Raw genomic sequence first — 17263 nt, forward strand, 5'->3', positions numbered from 1 at the left:
TTTTGTTGATATATGATTTGATTTCATGTTGTTGGATATATGTTGTCATCTATCTTAAATTAAGTTGCTAGCTCATGTGCCATGTTATGCACTTAAATTTGAATAACATGTTTTTCTCTTTTATGTGAAGTATTTGCATGGAGTTAAACCTTTCTGTTGCTACTTGTTGTTTGGGTGCTTAATGCTATTAGGCGATGGAGGTCCTTCCGCCGAAGTTTAGCTATGTCGAGTTGGAGACAAGGATTGTAGGCGTCAGAGTAGCGATGGCAGAAGCATTTTAACTTACTTTCTTTTTGTAGACTATGCATAAGTCTTCTTCGCCATCTGAAAACTCTATTATTAAAACCTTGCTTTCGCCATTGTCTAATTATGCGTACTTATTTTGAACCCTGCTTATGATACTGTAAATAACTATTACTGTATGTCGGGAACGAGTTGTTTAATTAAGGTTATGTTATGTTTCCAAACCTATGGTTGAAGTGTTTTTATCAAACAAGTGGCAGGTGTATTCGCTTTAGCGATGTTGTGTTTAGTTCTTTTCAAAAAAATTACTCGTTTAGGATTGCAAATGCACTCCCCACGGTCTCCACATTGGGGAACCGCAGGAAAGCAATGCACCAGAACCTACCCGAAAACCTCAAATATAATTTCCTAAAAACATTATGCAAGCTTTAACCAATAATGGTAACCTCTGTATCCCAAGGCTCTAGTCCTACACCCGACTCTATTCTTCCAGTCTTCCACAATTCTTCAAGTCATCATCTCCAACTCACACAAAGGTTAAACTCCATCGAAGATTCTCCATCGCCTAATAGCGTTAAGCGCCCAAACAACAAGTAGCAAACGGAAAGGGTTAACTCCATACAACTACCTCACATAAAAGAGAAAAACATGTTATTCAAATTTAAGTGCATAACATGGCACATAAGCTAGCAACTTAATTCAAGATAGATGACAACATATATCCAACAACATGAAATCAAATCATATATAAGCAAAATCAACGATATGGATTTAACTCAGATATCAACAGCTTAATAACATAGATTTAACTCATATATCAACAACTTAACAACATAGAATCAGAGACAATAACCTCAACAAGATAAAATCAAATCAGATAACAATAAAACCAACAATATGGGTCAATCAATAACGTCTCGTAAGACGGGACAGACGGGGAACGAAAACCACTATACTGCTACTTAATAATGCCCCTGAAAGACGGGACAGTCCTAGAACGGAAAACAATGTACTGCCACTTAAGTTTCAGCCATATATGTCAAAGTCAATCAGCAACTTCCAATCCAATAGTCATGTCAGAGTAACCACATGTTATATATAATCTCAACAAACATAAATCAATTCAATTATGCATACTAAATCATCAAGTAAATCATTAAGCAATGGATAATGGCCTAAGCCCCAGAAAACAAAGGCGTAAGCCTCAAGGTTTAAAAATGGTCGAAGCCTCAGAAAACATTTGGCAAAAGCCTCAGAAACGATCAACATAAGCAAGTATACAACATAGCAAAACATGCTAACATTTCATTCTAAGACCATCAAGCTAAACACCTTCTTCTCAAACGCTAGCAGTGCAATTAAAGCATGCAAGACTCAAATGACACTTCTATACTGAGTTACCCTTACCTTTGATTTTCTCCTTCCAAGCTCGACATCACAATTCAATCCAAAATCAAGTTCCCGAACTCAGCAAGTTCCCTGGAGTGTCCTCATCCGTCGTGAAACCTCACTACTTGCTCCAAAACCTCTTCCCTCGGCTCAACTCGTTCCAAACCTTAAGCAAAGTATCCTTGCTTAGTCACTAAGAAACAATATAAACTATTAACAGTAATCAACACCCGAAAAGAAGCTTTCGAAGCTTCCGAGTTTGACATTTTGGCACGAATGGACAACATGACCTTTGTTCGCTAAAACGCGCATAACTCGAGCTACAGAACTCGGAATGACACGAAACCAAAGCCAAAATCTCGACAACAGAAAGAGCTACGCTATAGCTCAAGCCATACAAACCCATAAATTATTTTTGGACACAATACCACTCCAGCAAGTTTCGGCCACTAGTAAAAACAGGGTTTCCCAAACTTTTTCTTCGATCTAATTAAGTTCCTAGGTATTCTTACGTAATATCTAGGGTAGGGAACCACTCGAAAAAATTATAGGATTTGAAATGCACTTATGGGCAATTTGGTCAAGATTTTAGGCTCAAAAACTCAAAGTTGAAATTTTCAAAAAGTAAACCGATGGGGTTGTAAACAACGCCTTTTAGAGCAACTAATCCTAAAGGCACTAAGTTAAGTTGGGACTTTTCGGTCCAAAAAGTAAACTCACTGTGAAATGGATTTTTGAGTTATATTTTCAGATCTACGGCGACTCGGTGAAAATCCGAGCGCACCGGCGGTGAATATGGAATGCAGGGAATGTGTAAAAGATGATTGAAAGAAGAAATAAAATTAAAAAGACATTTTTACATAAAGCTCAAAACTTTGAGCACTGAAAGACATAGAGAAAAGCATTAGAAAGAATAAAAGGATGAAAGGGTTATGAAAGGGTTATGAAAGTTACCTATGTGCCTATCCAATGCAACTAAAACCGGGACGATAAGACAAGAACTGAGCAGAAACTTCCCCTCTCTCTCTCTCTCTCTTTCTCTCTCTAACTCGCGGCCTCTCCCTCTACTTGTGGGGAAATATTTTGTTTCTCCTCCTTTTATAGGAGGGGGGAAAAGAAGAAAAAGAAAGATTTCGCGGGTCTAGTCGTTTTGGTACTTTCATCTGCTGATTATAAGTGAGTATTTGGCGATAGAATGCCAAAAAACTAATTTTTTGTAGTTGACGCCGGATGAAGAAACTTCCTTCTAGGAAAAGATCGCAAACGTCGAAAGAAATGAGGCACCGTGGATGGAAACTTCGTCAGAAGTCTCAAACAGAAAAACTATTTATTCAGGGTCTTAATTAAAGTCCTCGAGAAGATAAGGTCGAGCTTCGACGGACTTCCGGGGATTGGAACCTATCGTGTGTAAGACCCAGGATTTTAGAATTAAATAAATAATTAATTTCCAACTCACGCATAGGTTTTTGTGTCAGCGTGAGAGGAACTTGACTTGTGTTTAATGTTTGGATTAGCGTTATGAAGAAGAAAGTTCAGGAAATGGTTAAGAATAGTTCTATAATCGCTATAGATTATAGCACGAGCTTTATTCACTTCCGCCTTAGGGCGAAAGCGTTAGTAAAAGGCTAATCCGCTCGTAAAGCACTGTAGAAGCGGAATTCAAAAATATTCAGAGGATTATAAGAATTTCTCTTATTCCTTTCCACGACGAGTGTTTCGACAAGAAACCCTGGATTGTACGAACGATCGATTTCGATTCTCGGAAGTTTGCCGAAACCGAGTTCCTGTTAGCTCAAAAACCTTAAAGTAAACTGTTGATGAAGACTTTTTCTATTTGGAGCTTCAAATGAAGATTCCACACGCGTTTACCCATTTCTTTCGATGTTTCCAATCTTTCTTTAGAAGGAAGTTTCTGCATCTGACATTCGCTGCAAAAAGTAGTTTTTCGGGTAAAATAGATTTACACCGACTTTGGATCGTTTGCTTTAATTCTGAGAAACCTGTTTTGAGTTCTGGAATTCTGTCGCCAGAACCTATCTTAGAATTCACGGAGGAATGTGCAGGAAAAATCGGAATCGCGAAATATTCATTTTCCCGCGTTTTCCATTTTCTATATATAGCTTGAAAAATGAAAGAAAAAAAAACAAAAAAAAACATCACCATTTTCACCATTGTGGCCGTGGGTTTCACGGAGGAAGGAGGAGAAATTTTTTTTCGCCGATTCTTGTCTGATCGTCGCAAAGTTCGTTGCTACGTGTAGGCCTCGAGGTACTGATGCTTTTCCTTACCTCTGATCGTAAATTCTGTCGCTTTTCTCTATGTTTTTCTGTGCTCAAAGTTTCGAGCTTTTTGTAAAACTGTCCAAATAACTTGATTTTAGTGTCTAAACATATTCCCTACTAACCCAAGAGTACTTCTAGCGGATTACATTTCGCCGAATCTCGCCGAATCGCCGCCGAACTTCAATTCTTCTCAAAATACTCATTTCTGACAAAGGTTCCGCTTTTTGAATCAAAAACTCTCGTCTGAGCTTAGCGTCAGTAGGATTAGTTGTTATAAATGTCGTTAGGATCCCGCTCATCCAATTTATTTTTCGAAATTCTGATTTTGAGTTTCCGAGCTAAAAATCTTGACCAAAATACCCCTGTTCTAGTTTTCGATCCGATAATTTTTCTGAGAGTTTTCCTAGCCTAGATATCGCCTAAGAATACCTAGGAATTGATTTAGATCGAAGAAAAAGTTCGGAAACCCTATTTTCTAAAGTGGCCGAAACCTGTTTGTTAGGGTACCGTGTCCAATAATAATTTTTTGGTCTGTATGACCTAAGCCATTGCGTAGCTCTTACAATTGTCGAAATTTTGGCGTTGGTTTCGTGTCATTCCGAGTTCTGTAGCTCGAGTTATGCGCATTTTAGCGAAAACATGTCTTATTGTCCATTCGTGCCTAAATGTCGAACTCTAGAGCTTCGAAAGCTTCTTTTCGGGTTTTGATAGTGTTATTAGTTGTTTTGTTTCTTAGCGACTAAGCAATGATACTTTGCTTAAGGTTTGGAACGAGTTGAGCTGAGGAAAGAGACTTTGGAGCAATTGGTGAGGTTTCACAACTGAGGAGGACGCCCGGGGAACTTACTGAGTTCGGGAGATTTATTTTGGATTGGACTGGGATGTTGAGCTTGGATGGAGAAATCGGCTAAGGTAAGGGTAACTCAGTTTTAGAGCGTCTTTGAGTCTTGCATGCTTTTATCGCACTGCATGCGTTTGAGATGAAGTTGTTTAAACTTGATTGACTATCGATTGAAATGTTAGTATGCTTTCAATGTTGTATGCTTGCTTATGTTGACTGTTTCTGAGGCTTGTGCCAAATGTTTTCTAAAGGCCTCGGTCGAGTAAACTTATTGAGACGTGTGTCTCCGTTTTCTGAGAGGCTTCGGTCGTTTACTGGTTTCTGTCATTACTGCTTTCTAGTTGATATGACAGGGTTATGTTTTCCAGCACTGAATTATTGATTCATCGCTCAATAGAGCTTGATGTGTTTGTGCGAATGTTGTGATTATGAATAACATGTGATTTTGCTGATTTGATTATTGAATTTGAGATTGCTGTTTGAGTGACTACTGAGTTGGATGAGATGTTGTGACTTGCTAGAAGTGGCAGTGGAGTGGATATTTTCACATGAATGTCTCGTCTTTCGGGGCGTTATCAAGTGGTAGTGGAGTGGATATTTTCACATGACTATCCCGTCCTTCGAGGCGTTACTTAGTGACAATGGAGTGGATATTTTCACAGGACTGTCTCGTCTTGCGAGACGTTATCAAGTGGCAGTGGAGTGGATGTTTTCACATGACTGTCCCGTCCTTCGAGGCGTTATCAAGTGGTAGTGGAGTGGATATTTTCACATGACTATCTCGTCCTTCGAGGCATTACTTAGTGACAGTGGAGTGGATATTTTCACAGGACTGTCCCGTCTTGCGAGACGTTATTGTTTGATTGATATTGTTGAGGATTGTCGATATCTGATTTGACGTTATATTGATGAGGATACTGATATTTGGTTTGATGTTATATTGTTGAGGTCGTTGATATATGGTTTGGTGTGATATTGTTGGGATTGTTGACATCTGATTAGATGATATAGATTGAGGTTGTTGTTATTTGATTTGATGCTATATTGTTGAGATTATTGTCATATGATTTGATTCTATACTGTGGAGGTTGTGGATATCTGAGCTGTTATATGCTGTTAAGTTGATGTCTGAATAAAAGTTACATTGTTAAGTTGTTGATATCTGAATTAACATATATGTTGTTAAGTTGTTGATATCTGAGTAGAAATATTGTTGAGGTTGTTGATAGTTGATTTAAATCTATATTGTTGAATATATGTCGTCATCTATCTTGAATTAAGTTGCTAGTTTATGTGCCATGCTAAGTAATCATATTTGAATAGCATGTTTTTCTCTTTTATACGTGGTAATGGCATGGAGTTAACCCTTTCTATTTGCTATTTGTTGTTTGGGCGCTTAATGCTATTAGGCGATGGAGAATCTTCGATGGAGCTTGACCTTCGTACGAGTCGGAGAGGAGAACTTGAAGAACTGTGGAAGACTTGAAGAATAAAGATGGGTGTAGAGTTAGAGCCTTGAGTTAGAGAGCTAACCATTATTGGTTTAAGCTTGCATAACAATTTTAGAAATTTATATTTGGGGTTTCGGGTACTCGCCTTGTTCAAGGCTTGATGTAAATCCCTTTGTAGTTGGGAGTATGCATGACATGTTTTGGAAATACATTTGAAAAGAAAAAAAATATACTCGTGATTATAAATCATTTGGAAAACATTGCATATTTATTTTATCAGATTGTTACCGTAACCCCTGAAATTCGGGGCGTTACATCGTGCGTATAGTCTAGAGTTCCGTAACGAAACACTGGTCATGGGAAAAATACCCTGAGGGTCTTATTTTTCAAACGATTTTGAATTTCACTTAAGCAGTGCTCTAGGAGCGGAAATAGCCTTTTTCGGACACTCTCGACCTTAGTCGGGTGCGAATACGACTTGTTCTATCACTAAAACTGACTACTTTCCTTAGTCCTAATCTGAACTTGGTTATCATATAAATAGTTTTCATGACTCGCAATAGGGTTCAAGTCAGAAAAATAACATAAAATAATCAAATATAAACACTCAATAAATTAATATAACGAAAATAAATAAATAATCTAGTTATTTATTTCGGGGTCTTACAATGAACAAGATCCAGGAGCAGTGGCAATCGACATCTAAGGTGCGACATCAACTGAAGAAGACTCCTCTAACGGACCAGGGTCCATGGTGGTAGTCTACGCAGCTCGAGGTACAACTCCTCCGGCTCCCCAAAGTGGAGGCAAGTTTGTGCTTAGGGTCTTTTGGCGAAGAACGCTCTCCAACAGATATCAAGGCACATCATAGGTGTCCTCGATCACCCGTCTGGAAAACGTCGCTCTCCTGGTGTTGTGATCGACCAGCCATGCAGCGGGGTCAACTTGGTCGATGAACTCATATCGAGTTCGCTCCGAATGGCGAATGTCTAGCCAGAGGTCCTTCATCCTCTGTCGGTTGTCAACCGCCCAAACACAAGCATACAAACAAGGCATGCAAGGTTCAACTTTTCGACAATAGTATATAATAGCACAACAATATATATTTCATAGATAGCAATAGACAATATCTCTAATCTCATGCAACACAAGATATCTCTTTATATTACATTATTCAACAAAGACATGTTATCACTCCACACGACCACATAACATGCAGAATCAATACATCATAGTCAATTGTATGTTTACTCTCGTGCAACGAATGCTCTCGAATGATCCGGATATACGCCAAACTTCATAAGATGGGCGAGACAATCAACATAACTAATGAATGAAACTTGGTGGGAAGGGCACCTCCCAGAATCGGGGTGTCACTTACAACCTAAGCATCATCAAGTTGGTCCACACTCTTTGTTGACAATCTCAGACTCGCATATCGTGGGGATAATACCCCCGTGGTACACTCCCATTGAAGACCTGATCATGTGACCATCGCAATCCTCATTGAGGTCCGGTCCTCTAACTGTGTCAACCCCATAAAGTATGCATGCATGAGGTGTATCATGGTTAGCCAAACAACGAAACGTCCTCTCAAGGATACACGTTTCTAGCTAACAATTATTGTCTCTAAGGTACCCGAAGGTAAACGTTGGCTCCCCTAGTGGCTTGTCACAACACTGATAGCAAGGAATGTCTTCTGCACCCTAGTGGCTTGTCACACCACGATGGTTCATTCTCTTGATAATCGAAGCTCTAGCTCACTTTCTCTTCTCAACTCTTGCATCGTCGATCCGTCAACTTTTCAAAACTCATCCCAATTCTCTAAGTTTTCCTTTCTCAAAGTGAGTCTCTTTATATAATAAAAGTGTTTTCACTTGGTTTATTTTCATTATGCTAATTTATTCTCAAATCCTTAAGTTCTTTTTCTTTCTTTTTCCAAGACTTGGCGGTTTTTCTAAGTATCCCTCTCCCCACAGATAATTTTCAATAAGGAAAAGTCTCGATCCTTCAATAGTAGTAGTTATGGCCTCTCATCAGAAACCTACTCGCCGACACTCGTAAACACTCCTCGTTCACAATCGGTAAGCAGTCAAATCACAAGACTCATAATTAATCAATCATGGAAGCACTTTAAGCAAGCATTTTAAACACTCAATCATGCCTCAACATCAAGCAATATAACAATCAAACATACTTCAAGCCATCACTCATCATAAGCAATCAAGCACACAATTATAGCAACACAAATGCATATAGATAATAACCAGAAATTGCCCTCACATTGAACGTTTCCTTAGATTCTTTCCTCTTGCAGCGGCTCCACATTCAAGTGCTTCGTACCTAAACCAAAGCGTACTTAACTTAGTCACTAACTGGCTCTCCACCTCATACCAACTCAACAAGTTCAAGACAAGGTTTTCTAGGCTCTAAGGCTATATTTACTTAACCAACAACATATAACTTAGCCAAATAGATACTTAACCAGTTTCACATGTTCAAGCTATCCATGGCGAAACCGGGTCAAAATCATTTGATTGCTATAATTTGGCATCGAGAGTGGGGTCGAGACCGCTATGGACATTGCTGACGTGTGGAACAATGTGGCAGCGAGGCTCGACAGCTATACCGAATGACGACATAGTCTCATCCGCCACAGTGGTCGGAGCTTGGTTTGTATTGCAGTGGGAGCGATTGTGACAGTGAAGCACACTTTTTTTTATGCATAACAAAGAGAACCAAAGAGAAAAAAACAAATGGTCTTCTTTGTAAAAAAAGGACAATTTTATTTTTTTTTTATGATATGATGCTGGTAAATTTTTATGGCAAAACTAACTATTGTAGGTCATGCTTTTTTTTTTAAATCATCGTAATTCATTTATCATAGGTCCCAAGAAGATTGTCGCTCATAAAAAAGTGGTATAAATGAATCATAACCTAGCAACAATATTATTGAAGTTTTTTTTTGTTACAAGGAGAGGACTAAGCCCCGAAAAACCAAAACGAAACTAGCTCACGAGGCGGCGGATCTGCACCACCACCTAAGTCCAAGCGCAACAGCCATTGACACTCCCCAAAGGGAGATGACAACGAATGAAAACCAAAGGGAAACTCAAGCGATGCTGAAGTAAGTCAATCCGCAACCGAATTGCAAGGCCTAGGAATGAGACAGAAGCGAATACACCCATGGAACGCCACACCCTGCGCAATCTGATCCAGCACACCATGCAGAGGATGCTCCGGGCTTATCTTGTAGGAAACCAACCTCACAGCCTCAGCACAGTCACTCTCAACCACCACCCTCACAGCCCCAGCACACCGCACGTCGCGGTTAAAGAAATTAGGAGCATGAGAGCTCGATAACGCCAGTCTCCAAATAGGCATCCCCGCCCTACAATCCCTGAACAAATGCAGAATGGACTCAGGGGCGGAATGACAAATCGGACACTCCTCCGACGCTGCCATGCCGCTGCACATTAGTCATGATGCCATTGTTAACCAATTTCCAAGCGAAAGTTTGAACTCTACACGACACTCTAAGGGTGCCCACTAGGGTGGTCATTTTAAAAAATGGTCCACCCATGGACAAATGGTGTTTTTATTAATTTACCTATCAACAAATTTAAACCCTAATCCCTTCTTCTCCTTCACCAGATCTAGATCCTTTCCCTTCTGCACCTTCTTCACCATCTACTCTCGACAGCAGCAACGATATGGATCCAGTGGAGCTGCGGTGCATCCTTCACCTTCAGCATCTACTCCCCAATCCTCAAATCCATATAGGCCTACTAGCAATCCACTCTCGATACTGTTTCCGACTTCAAAGACATCGGCGCCAACTTCGACGTCCTCTCCAGCCTCCTCTACTCCGTCGTCACACCCTACTCCAACCGCCGTGACTCCAACTTCACCAAATGGACCTCCTCGCTCGCTGGGCCCTGGATTGTTGTCGTCGTCGGCGCCGTTCAGATCCAAATCCAGAACCCCCTCCCCTCTGCATCTCCGCCGGCGCCGGATACGAAATCTGGAAATTTGTTGCATCTCCGATCTGGGTTTTGATGAAGTCAGTTTCAGCTCACAGTCATTTCGTCACTTTCTTGTGCACTCGGTTACTCTCTCTTTCGCATCTTCGTTTAGCTGCGATTGCCGGGCATAAAACCCTTTCCAAATCAGTGAAGCGAAGCCTCGCCGCTGGCGAGATTCCCGAGGCTGTTCAGCCGCCAATCGAGCACCTTGGTAGCAACCAAGATGAAGATTTTCGTGAAGACTCTGAAAGGATCACACTTCGTAGAGACTGCTTGCTCCTACGCCCTTCTCATCCTTGAGGATGACAAAATCCCTGCTACTGTATCCTTGTTTATGCCCTTCGCTTCTGGACTAGACAATTTAGTGTTCGAAATCATTGATTAATTTCAACATATGTTTTATCTTGTTGGCAATTTGGCATGGATTTAGAATCAAATGTAGTACTGGGTTCATGGGATTATTATAAAAAAACGTTCTTTTTAGGAAGAATAAACTGGGCCTATTGAAAATGATAACATCATATATAATCTTCATCTTGTTGGCAATTTGTTTATGTCCATTTGAGGACTGAGAAATGTTCTTGTTCATGTTATTCCCAGTTCAGTTTTTTTTTATTGTCGGGTTTATGTTTCAAAAAAAATTAATAAGAGAAGTAATTTTACCCTTCTACCATTTAGTCATCCTTTCGATCCTAGCCATTCATGTATAGAATATTCTTAGATTCTAAGATCTAACAGTTCTTAATAGTGGACCGCCCATGGACCAATTTTTAAACATGACCACCCTAGTGGGCACCCACTCTAAGCTTCCAAATAGTCTTAAACACAGCCTCATGCGGACTCCTCTGGTTGCCGTTACATAACAAATCATATGCAGACTTGGTGTTAAACACTCCATCGCTTGACTCACCCAATGAGAATGCTATAGATACTGTTTGAGACAGCCTAGTATATCCAGCCATCGGAAGTTCAAGTTGGCTTTGTAGTGTGTTTTATTAGGTGTTGCAAGGCAGAGGAAAATGCAAGAGCAGGACCATCATCACCATTCAATATAATATTCACATGAATCAAAACAACCTAACATCCCTTGTTAAAAAATGTAAAACCCTAACCCAACTGAAGCAAGTTCACGCCCACATCCTCCGATGCCGCCGCATCAACCACATCGCCCCGCTCCTCTCCGCCGCCGCCGCCACCTCCAATTTCTCCTACGCCCGCTCCATCTTCCTCCACCTCACCCACCGTAACACCTTCATCCACAACACCATGATCAGAGCCTACCTCCTTCACGCCCCTTCCCCCGCACCCGCCCTATCCTGCTACTCCTCCATGCTACGAACCGGCATCACCGTTAACAACTACACCTTCCCACCTTTAATCAAGGCATCACTTGCCCTCCTCTCTTCTTCTTCTTCTTCCAACTTCACTGGCCGTTTGGTGCACGGCCATGTCGTTAAATTCGGGTTCCATGATGACCCTTACGTCGTCAGCGGCTTCATTGAGTTTTACTGCGCTTCACGGCAGCTGCAAACGGCGAGGCTGCTGTTCGATCAAACGACCGAGAAAGACGTCGTGTTGTGGACGGCAATGATTGACGGTTATGGCAAAGTTGGGGATGTTGAAAGTGCCCGAGAACTGTTCGAGGAAATGCCTGAGAGAAATGCAGTGTCGTGGAGTGCCATGATGGCTGCGTATTCCCGGGTTAGTGACTTCAAGCAAGTGCTGGCTTTGTTTGAGGAGATGCAGAACCGAGGAATGAAGCCAAATGACTCTGTTCTTGTTACTGTCCTCACTGCGTGTGCGCATCTCGGTGCCCTCACTCAGGGACTGTGGGTGCATTCCTATGCCAAGCGGTGCAAGGTTGATTCGAATCCGATCCTGGCAACGGCTCTAGTGGACATGTATTCCAAATGCGGGTGTGTGGAGTCAGCGTTAACGGTTTTTGAGGGAATTGCTGATAAGGATGCTGGAGCATGGAATGCTATGATTTCTGGTGTTGCCTTGAGTGGTGATGTGAGGAAGTCGCTGGAGTTGTTTCATCAAATGGCTGCTCATGGGACCCAACCCACTGAGACTACCTTTGTGGCTGTCCTCACTGCTTGCACGCATGGTGGGATGGTTCATCAAGGTCTTAGGTTGTTTGAAGAAATGAGTTGTACTTATGGAGTTGAGCCGCGGGGGGAGCATTATGCGTGTGTTGTTGACCTTTTGTCTAGAGCTGGCATGGTGAAGGAGGCTGAGAAGTTTATGGAGAAGATGGGTGGACTTGTGGAGGCGGACCTTAATGTTTGGGGTGCTATTCTGAATGCTTGTAGAATTTATAAGAATGTTGATGTTGGGAATAGAGTGTGGAAAAAAATGATTGATAAGGGCGTAGCTGACTGTGGCACTCATATTCTTACATACAATATGTATAGAGAAGCTGGGTGGGATGCAGAGGCAAAAAGAGTTAGGAGTATGGTTTCAGAAGCGGGGATGAAGAAGAAACCTGGGTGCAGCATAATAGAGGTCGGTGATGAAGTTGAAGAGTTTCTTGCAGGTGATCATTCTCATCCACAAGCACAGGAATTATGCAAATTACTTGATTCAATTCTTATGATGGCAAATTTGGAGCACTTCTGAAGGTATTGCCTAATCATCTTCTTACATGCTTTAGCATAATTATAGTTTTTTTGCCAGAGCTTATAGTCATGCAAAGGAAAATCAAATACAATTTTGATTCCTTTGTTGATTAATTCTTGAGAGCAGTAGCTGCGAAAGGACAAAAAGAAACATGGGAAAGAAAAGTAAAATAAATAATGTATAGACAGGATATACTACGGCAACTAGAAGATGCCCTTGTATAAAGAACTGGGAGTATATTTCTCACTGGCTTGTTTCAGTTCCAGGCATAGGCATCTTGCCCATGCATTATATAATTGAATCTCATATTTTCTATAATTGTACGGAGTACAACAATTGCATTGGATTACTTTTCATGCTGTGAAATGTAATCAGTGATGTGAGCATTCAATAGTTTTTTACTACAAATTCGGTTTCCCTTGGTTTGCCATTTTGTTCACTCATCTTTCATTTTTTACATGATTGCACATCCTCAGGTGTTAACTGTGGAAAATAATTTTTTGCCTCTCAGCTATTGGGTGATGGAAAAGCAGCAATGAGCCATTCATGATATTAGGTATTTCAGACTCAGGTGTCAAGCACACTGATTTGTCTGAAAATCTTCACACTGATTTGTCTGAAAATCTTCACTTGATAACAAAGTATTGATAAGGCATTTCAAGCCTTTCAGCTACAGGCCTGATCCTAAGGTCAGTTGTATGTCTTGTGAATTGTGATTGAATACTGTTTTGTGTTGTTTAAATTTGCATGACTGAACCACCTGCTTGACACATAACCATCTGCATTTCATCCCAAGAGTTCAGTATCAATCTTAACAAATGATGATATAGGATGACCCTGTCAATAATGTTGAATCGATGTGTTGCGTGGATTAAGGATTGGATCATAGGGCCCCTGAATGTTGTTGCGGGGATTAGGGATTGGATGCTGAATGTATTTGTGTAGATTAGGGATTGGATCATGGGTCCGGTGAATGTAGTTGTTGGGGTGGACTAGGAATTGTATCAGGGGGCCTGCACGTCCTACTCAGGACCAGTGCACTTACACAAAACATTTCATCAATGTGTCAATCAGAACATGTGCTTATGGGCACGCATCCTTGCCAAACAGTCCCTCATTGAGCTGGTTGTGGTTCTTGTCCTGAATAGCTACATTCAGCATCCAATTCTTAATCCCTGGCTCCCCACAACAACTACATTCCGCGGCCCCATGATCCAATCCCCAATCCACGCAACAAATTGATTCAGCATCATAAGCAGGGTCATCCTATATCTTCAATTTAGTAGTGTTACAAAACTCCTCGGAATTGCAGATGATTGTGAAAATATCCTCCACGAAAGGACAAAAAGTTGGCATAATACATCAAGACAATTCTTGGCAAGTTATCCCACCGCAAGAAACAGTATTCAATGAACGGGGGAGAGAGCATCATCCAAGCAGAACCTGAGCAAGATAAAGGATCAAAGTTAAATTACTTAAGCAGTGCGGAGCTGGGATTATGAATTTCAAGAAACTTTATACAGATTTAGTCCTTTAGTTTTAGTAGTCATTTATTTCAGACTCCAATGTTTGGTATCATTGACTTTGGAGAGAGGTGTCGAAGAGAGAACTTGGCAAGAAAAAATGATCTACCTTCATTTGGTTCCACTTACTGTAGGGAAGAGAGAATTGGCACATGCTAGAAAAAGGCACTTTTTGGGATCTGCTTAAAAATCGAAGAGATGAGATAGAGGCTTGACTACTTTGTTTTTTTTCCTTATTTATCCTTGTAAAGTGGTTCTTAAACTGTGAGCATCTAGGATACAAGTGACTTTTGATAAAAAAATTATTTTCTTTAGAACTAAAGAAATATACATTGTTAGTGTAAACATATTTTACACAGTCATCCAATTGAATTTCGCGCATCATAAAACGTATCTTTGTTTTAATTAAAATTTAATATGAAAACTATTATTTCTCCTACGTGGCATGTTGTGATTGGTTGTCAGTGTAAAACTGTTTTACACACTGTGTATATCCATTAAACTCATTTACTCTATTTCTCGCCATTTTTTCTCTACTTAACTTCTCTCTTCTCTATCTCTCTCCTCTCCATCTCTCTTATTTACCAAACATAGTGGTAAATTGGTCAACTCATGCAACAAATTAGTGGCAAATGGCATTTCTTAGTACTACATTCCCATATTTGATTATGCTAAAAAGTTGACCAAGAGGAAAGTAACAACATAGTGTTTTATCAGCATAAGCGGCAAGAGTTCCTCACCTTTTTTTTTTTTTTTTTTTTTTTTTTTTTTGGTCAATAGAGTTCCTCACCTTAAATAGGTTGTGGGTTTTTTTTTTTCTTTTTGTCGCTCAAAATACATCGGGTTTATGCAAGCTGTGAAGACCGGGGCCAATTATAATGAGGTTGGCCCTCTGATACCTATAAAAATGAGTATTGTATTTTTTTATTGAAGAAGTATATTTGATCTTTAAAAAGTTCTATTTTACTTTTAAAAAAAATCCATGCAGTAAATGTGAATAATCAAATTCATTCATTTCCCTCATTATCAATTTTCTAGTTTAATCACTAATGTGAGGAATTACATTGTACTAGTATTAAACCTGTGCTATGCACGATTGAAATACGAATGACACAAATTTATAGTATAAATATTAAAAAAAATCTTCTATCCTTAATTTCAAAATCCTGGTTACTGTTCACAGGGCAATTTTTTTTTTGGATAACTAGCTTTACTTTTCCATCTGTTGGGCTTTCATCCTTTGAGTTTGTGGCCCATTTTCACACACAGCATCAGCATCACTTGCAGAGCTTGATGTCATCTGCAAACATGCGATTTCGTCACTCCTCTTGCCGTCGTTAATTTCCTTCCCCCTCCTACTCCCATAGTTTCTTTCATCAACACTAGCACAGGATGACGTCGTCCCCCTTTGCCTTTGTTGTCGCCGGCGTGCGTTTCATTTCCCCATCCTACTCCCATAGCTTCGGTCATCATCACTTGCAGAGCTTGATGTCGTCCCCCTTTCTGTCATCATGTCGCCGGCGAGCTTTTCCTTTCCCCCTCCTTCGCGTGGTTTCAACTCTACTATGCCTATTTTGTCCCAAGGTGGTTCTAGACGTCCAAAACAGGCCGAAAATATGATGTTCGATGAGCTTCCAAGATCAATAAGTAGTTTCTCTACCTCTATGTTAGAATTAATAGCCATGATGACTATAAAAACCTCATGGCTCACATTTGTGGTCTGGTTATCCTTCCAGATAAACACTATATGCGGCTCTTTCATTACTTTACTCAATAGATTGCTTCATTACAGCAACAAACATTTATGCTTCTTATGTGCCCTGGTTGTAACACCTCCTACAAATCCTCCTTCTATCGAATGGACTCGCAACGAGGACAGGATTGTTAGCAGGTGTTCCATGAATTTCCTTTATTCGACTAAGAGATGAAAAATTCTTTTGATTGGAGAACGTCGTTCCTCATAAGGGAAAGAGAGGTGGTGGGGAAGAAAGAAAGGGTGAAGGGAGAGAGGGGTCGTGGGGAAGAGAAAGAGAAGGGCTTAAAGGAGAAAGATTTAAATTTTCAACATATGAGACTAAATTGAGATTAAATACCAAACTTCATTATTTGAGGGACCAAATTGATACCCAAATGACACAAGAGACGAAGATGACCGACGCTTACAACTTTAGGAACCAAAATGACTATTATATCACAAGTATAACTTATGCAATGACATCGACAATTTCATTGACTTAGGCACCCCGTTTGGAAGAGCTTATAAACGACTTATTTAGGCTTATTCTATAATATAAGCACTTATGCAGGTGTTTGGAAGACTTTATCAAAATAGCTTAAGCTTCCAATAAGCTGTTTGTGGCTTATTTCAATAAGCTATTGGTAATAGCTTATTCAAGAGCTTACATGGAGCTTATATTTAGATCCTCGCTTCGAATCCCATGGACCGCAATTTCTGTAACTTTCATTCTCTTTTTTCTTCTTTAACCCCAAAGTTAGAAACGAAACACAAATCCAAGACCTAATAACGCAACACAGAGACAATGTAACAGCTACTCGCACCTCCTCTCCCTCTGGTCGCGCACTCATCTTCCTTTTCCGTCTGAGCCTCTTCTCCACTACTTCTATTTGCTATTTTTTCCAATCTTCTCCACTACTTCTATTTGCTATTTTTTCCAAATCTTTCGTGCTTTGTTTGTATTCTGCATTTTTTTTTTCTTAAACTTGCCCAGCTATTTACAATTTTTCTAAACATGGCAGTGATCTTTATGAGCTGATAGTAGTGAAAAATACTTTACCCATGACCTATGATTTTTCCTTGTTTAATATTTCTTTTAAGTTAATTTTTATTTCTTTTATTTGTATTTTATTTTGGTTTGATCTTTAAAAT

General features: G+C 40.1%; 1 protein-coding gene across 2 annotated transcripts; it reads left to right on the forward strand.

Annotated features, from left to right (window-relative positions):
• Positions 1 to 11104: 11104 nt before the first annotated feature.
• Positions 11105 to 14721, forward strand: LOC130747891 (pentatricopeptide repeat-containing protein At5g06540-like). Of its 2 annotated transcripts, XR_009022602.1 has the most exons (3): positions 11106 to 12855; positions 13330 to 13542; positions 14166 to 14721. XR_009022602.1 is itself a non-coding variant. In XM_057601652.1 (2 exons), the coding sequence occupies exon 1, from the start codon at positions 11294 to 11296 to the stop codon at positions 12851 to 12853; it is 1560 nt and encodes a 519-aa protein (XP_057457635.1). In that variant the 5' UTR covers positions 11105 to 11293; the 3' UTR covers positions 12854 to 12855; positions 13365 to 14721. The 2 variants fall into 2 exon arrangements, 1 of the variants encoding a protein (XP_057457635.1); XM_057601652.1 differs by having other exon boundaries at positions 11105 to 12855; positions 13365 to 14721.
• Positions 14722 to 17263: the final 2542 nt, after the last annotated feature.

The sequence above is a fragment of the Lotus japonicus genome, chromosome 1 (genome assembly GCF_012489685.1).
Source record: "Lotus japonicus ecotype B-129 chromosome 1, LjGifu_v1.2".
NCBI lineage: Eukaryota > Viridiplantae > Streptophyta > Magnoliopsida > Fabales > Fabaceae > Lotus > Lotus japonicus.

Bases quoted from the DNA above. Each gene is read 5' to 3' on its own strand.
- LOC130747891 (XM_057601652.1), top strand. From the start codon at position 11,294: ATGAATCAAAACAACCTAACATCCCTTGTTAAAAAATGTAAAACCCTA.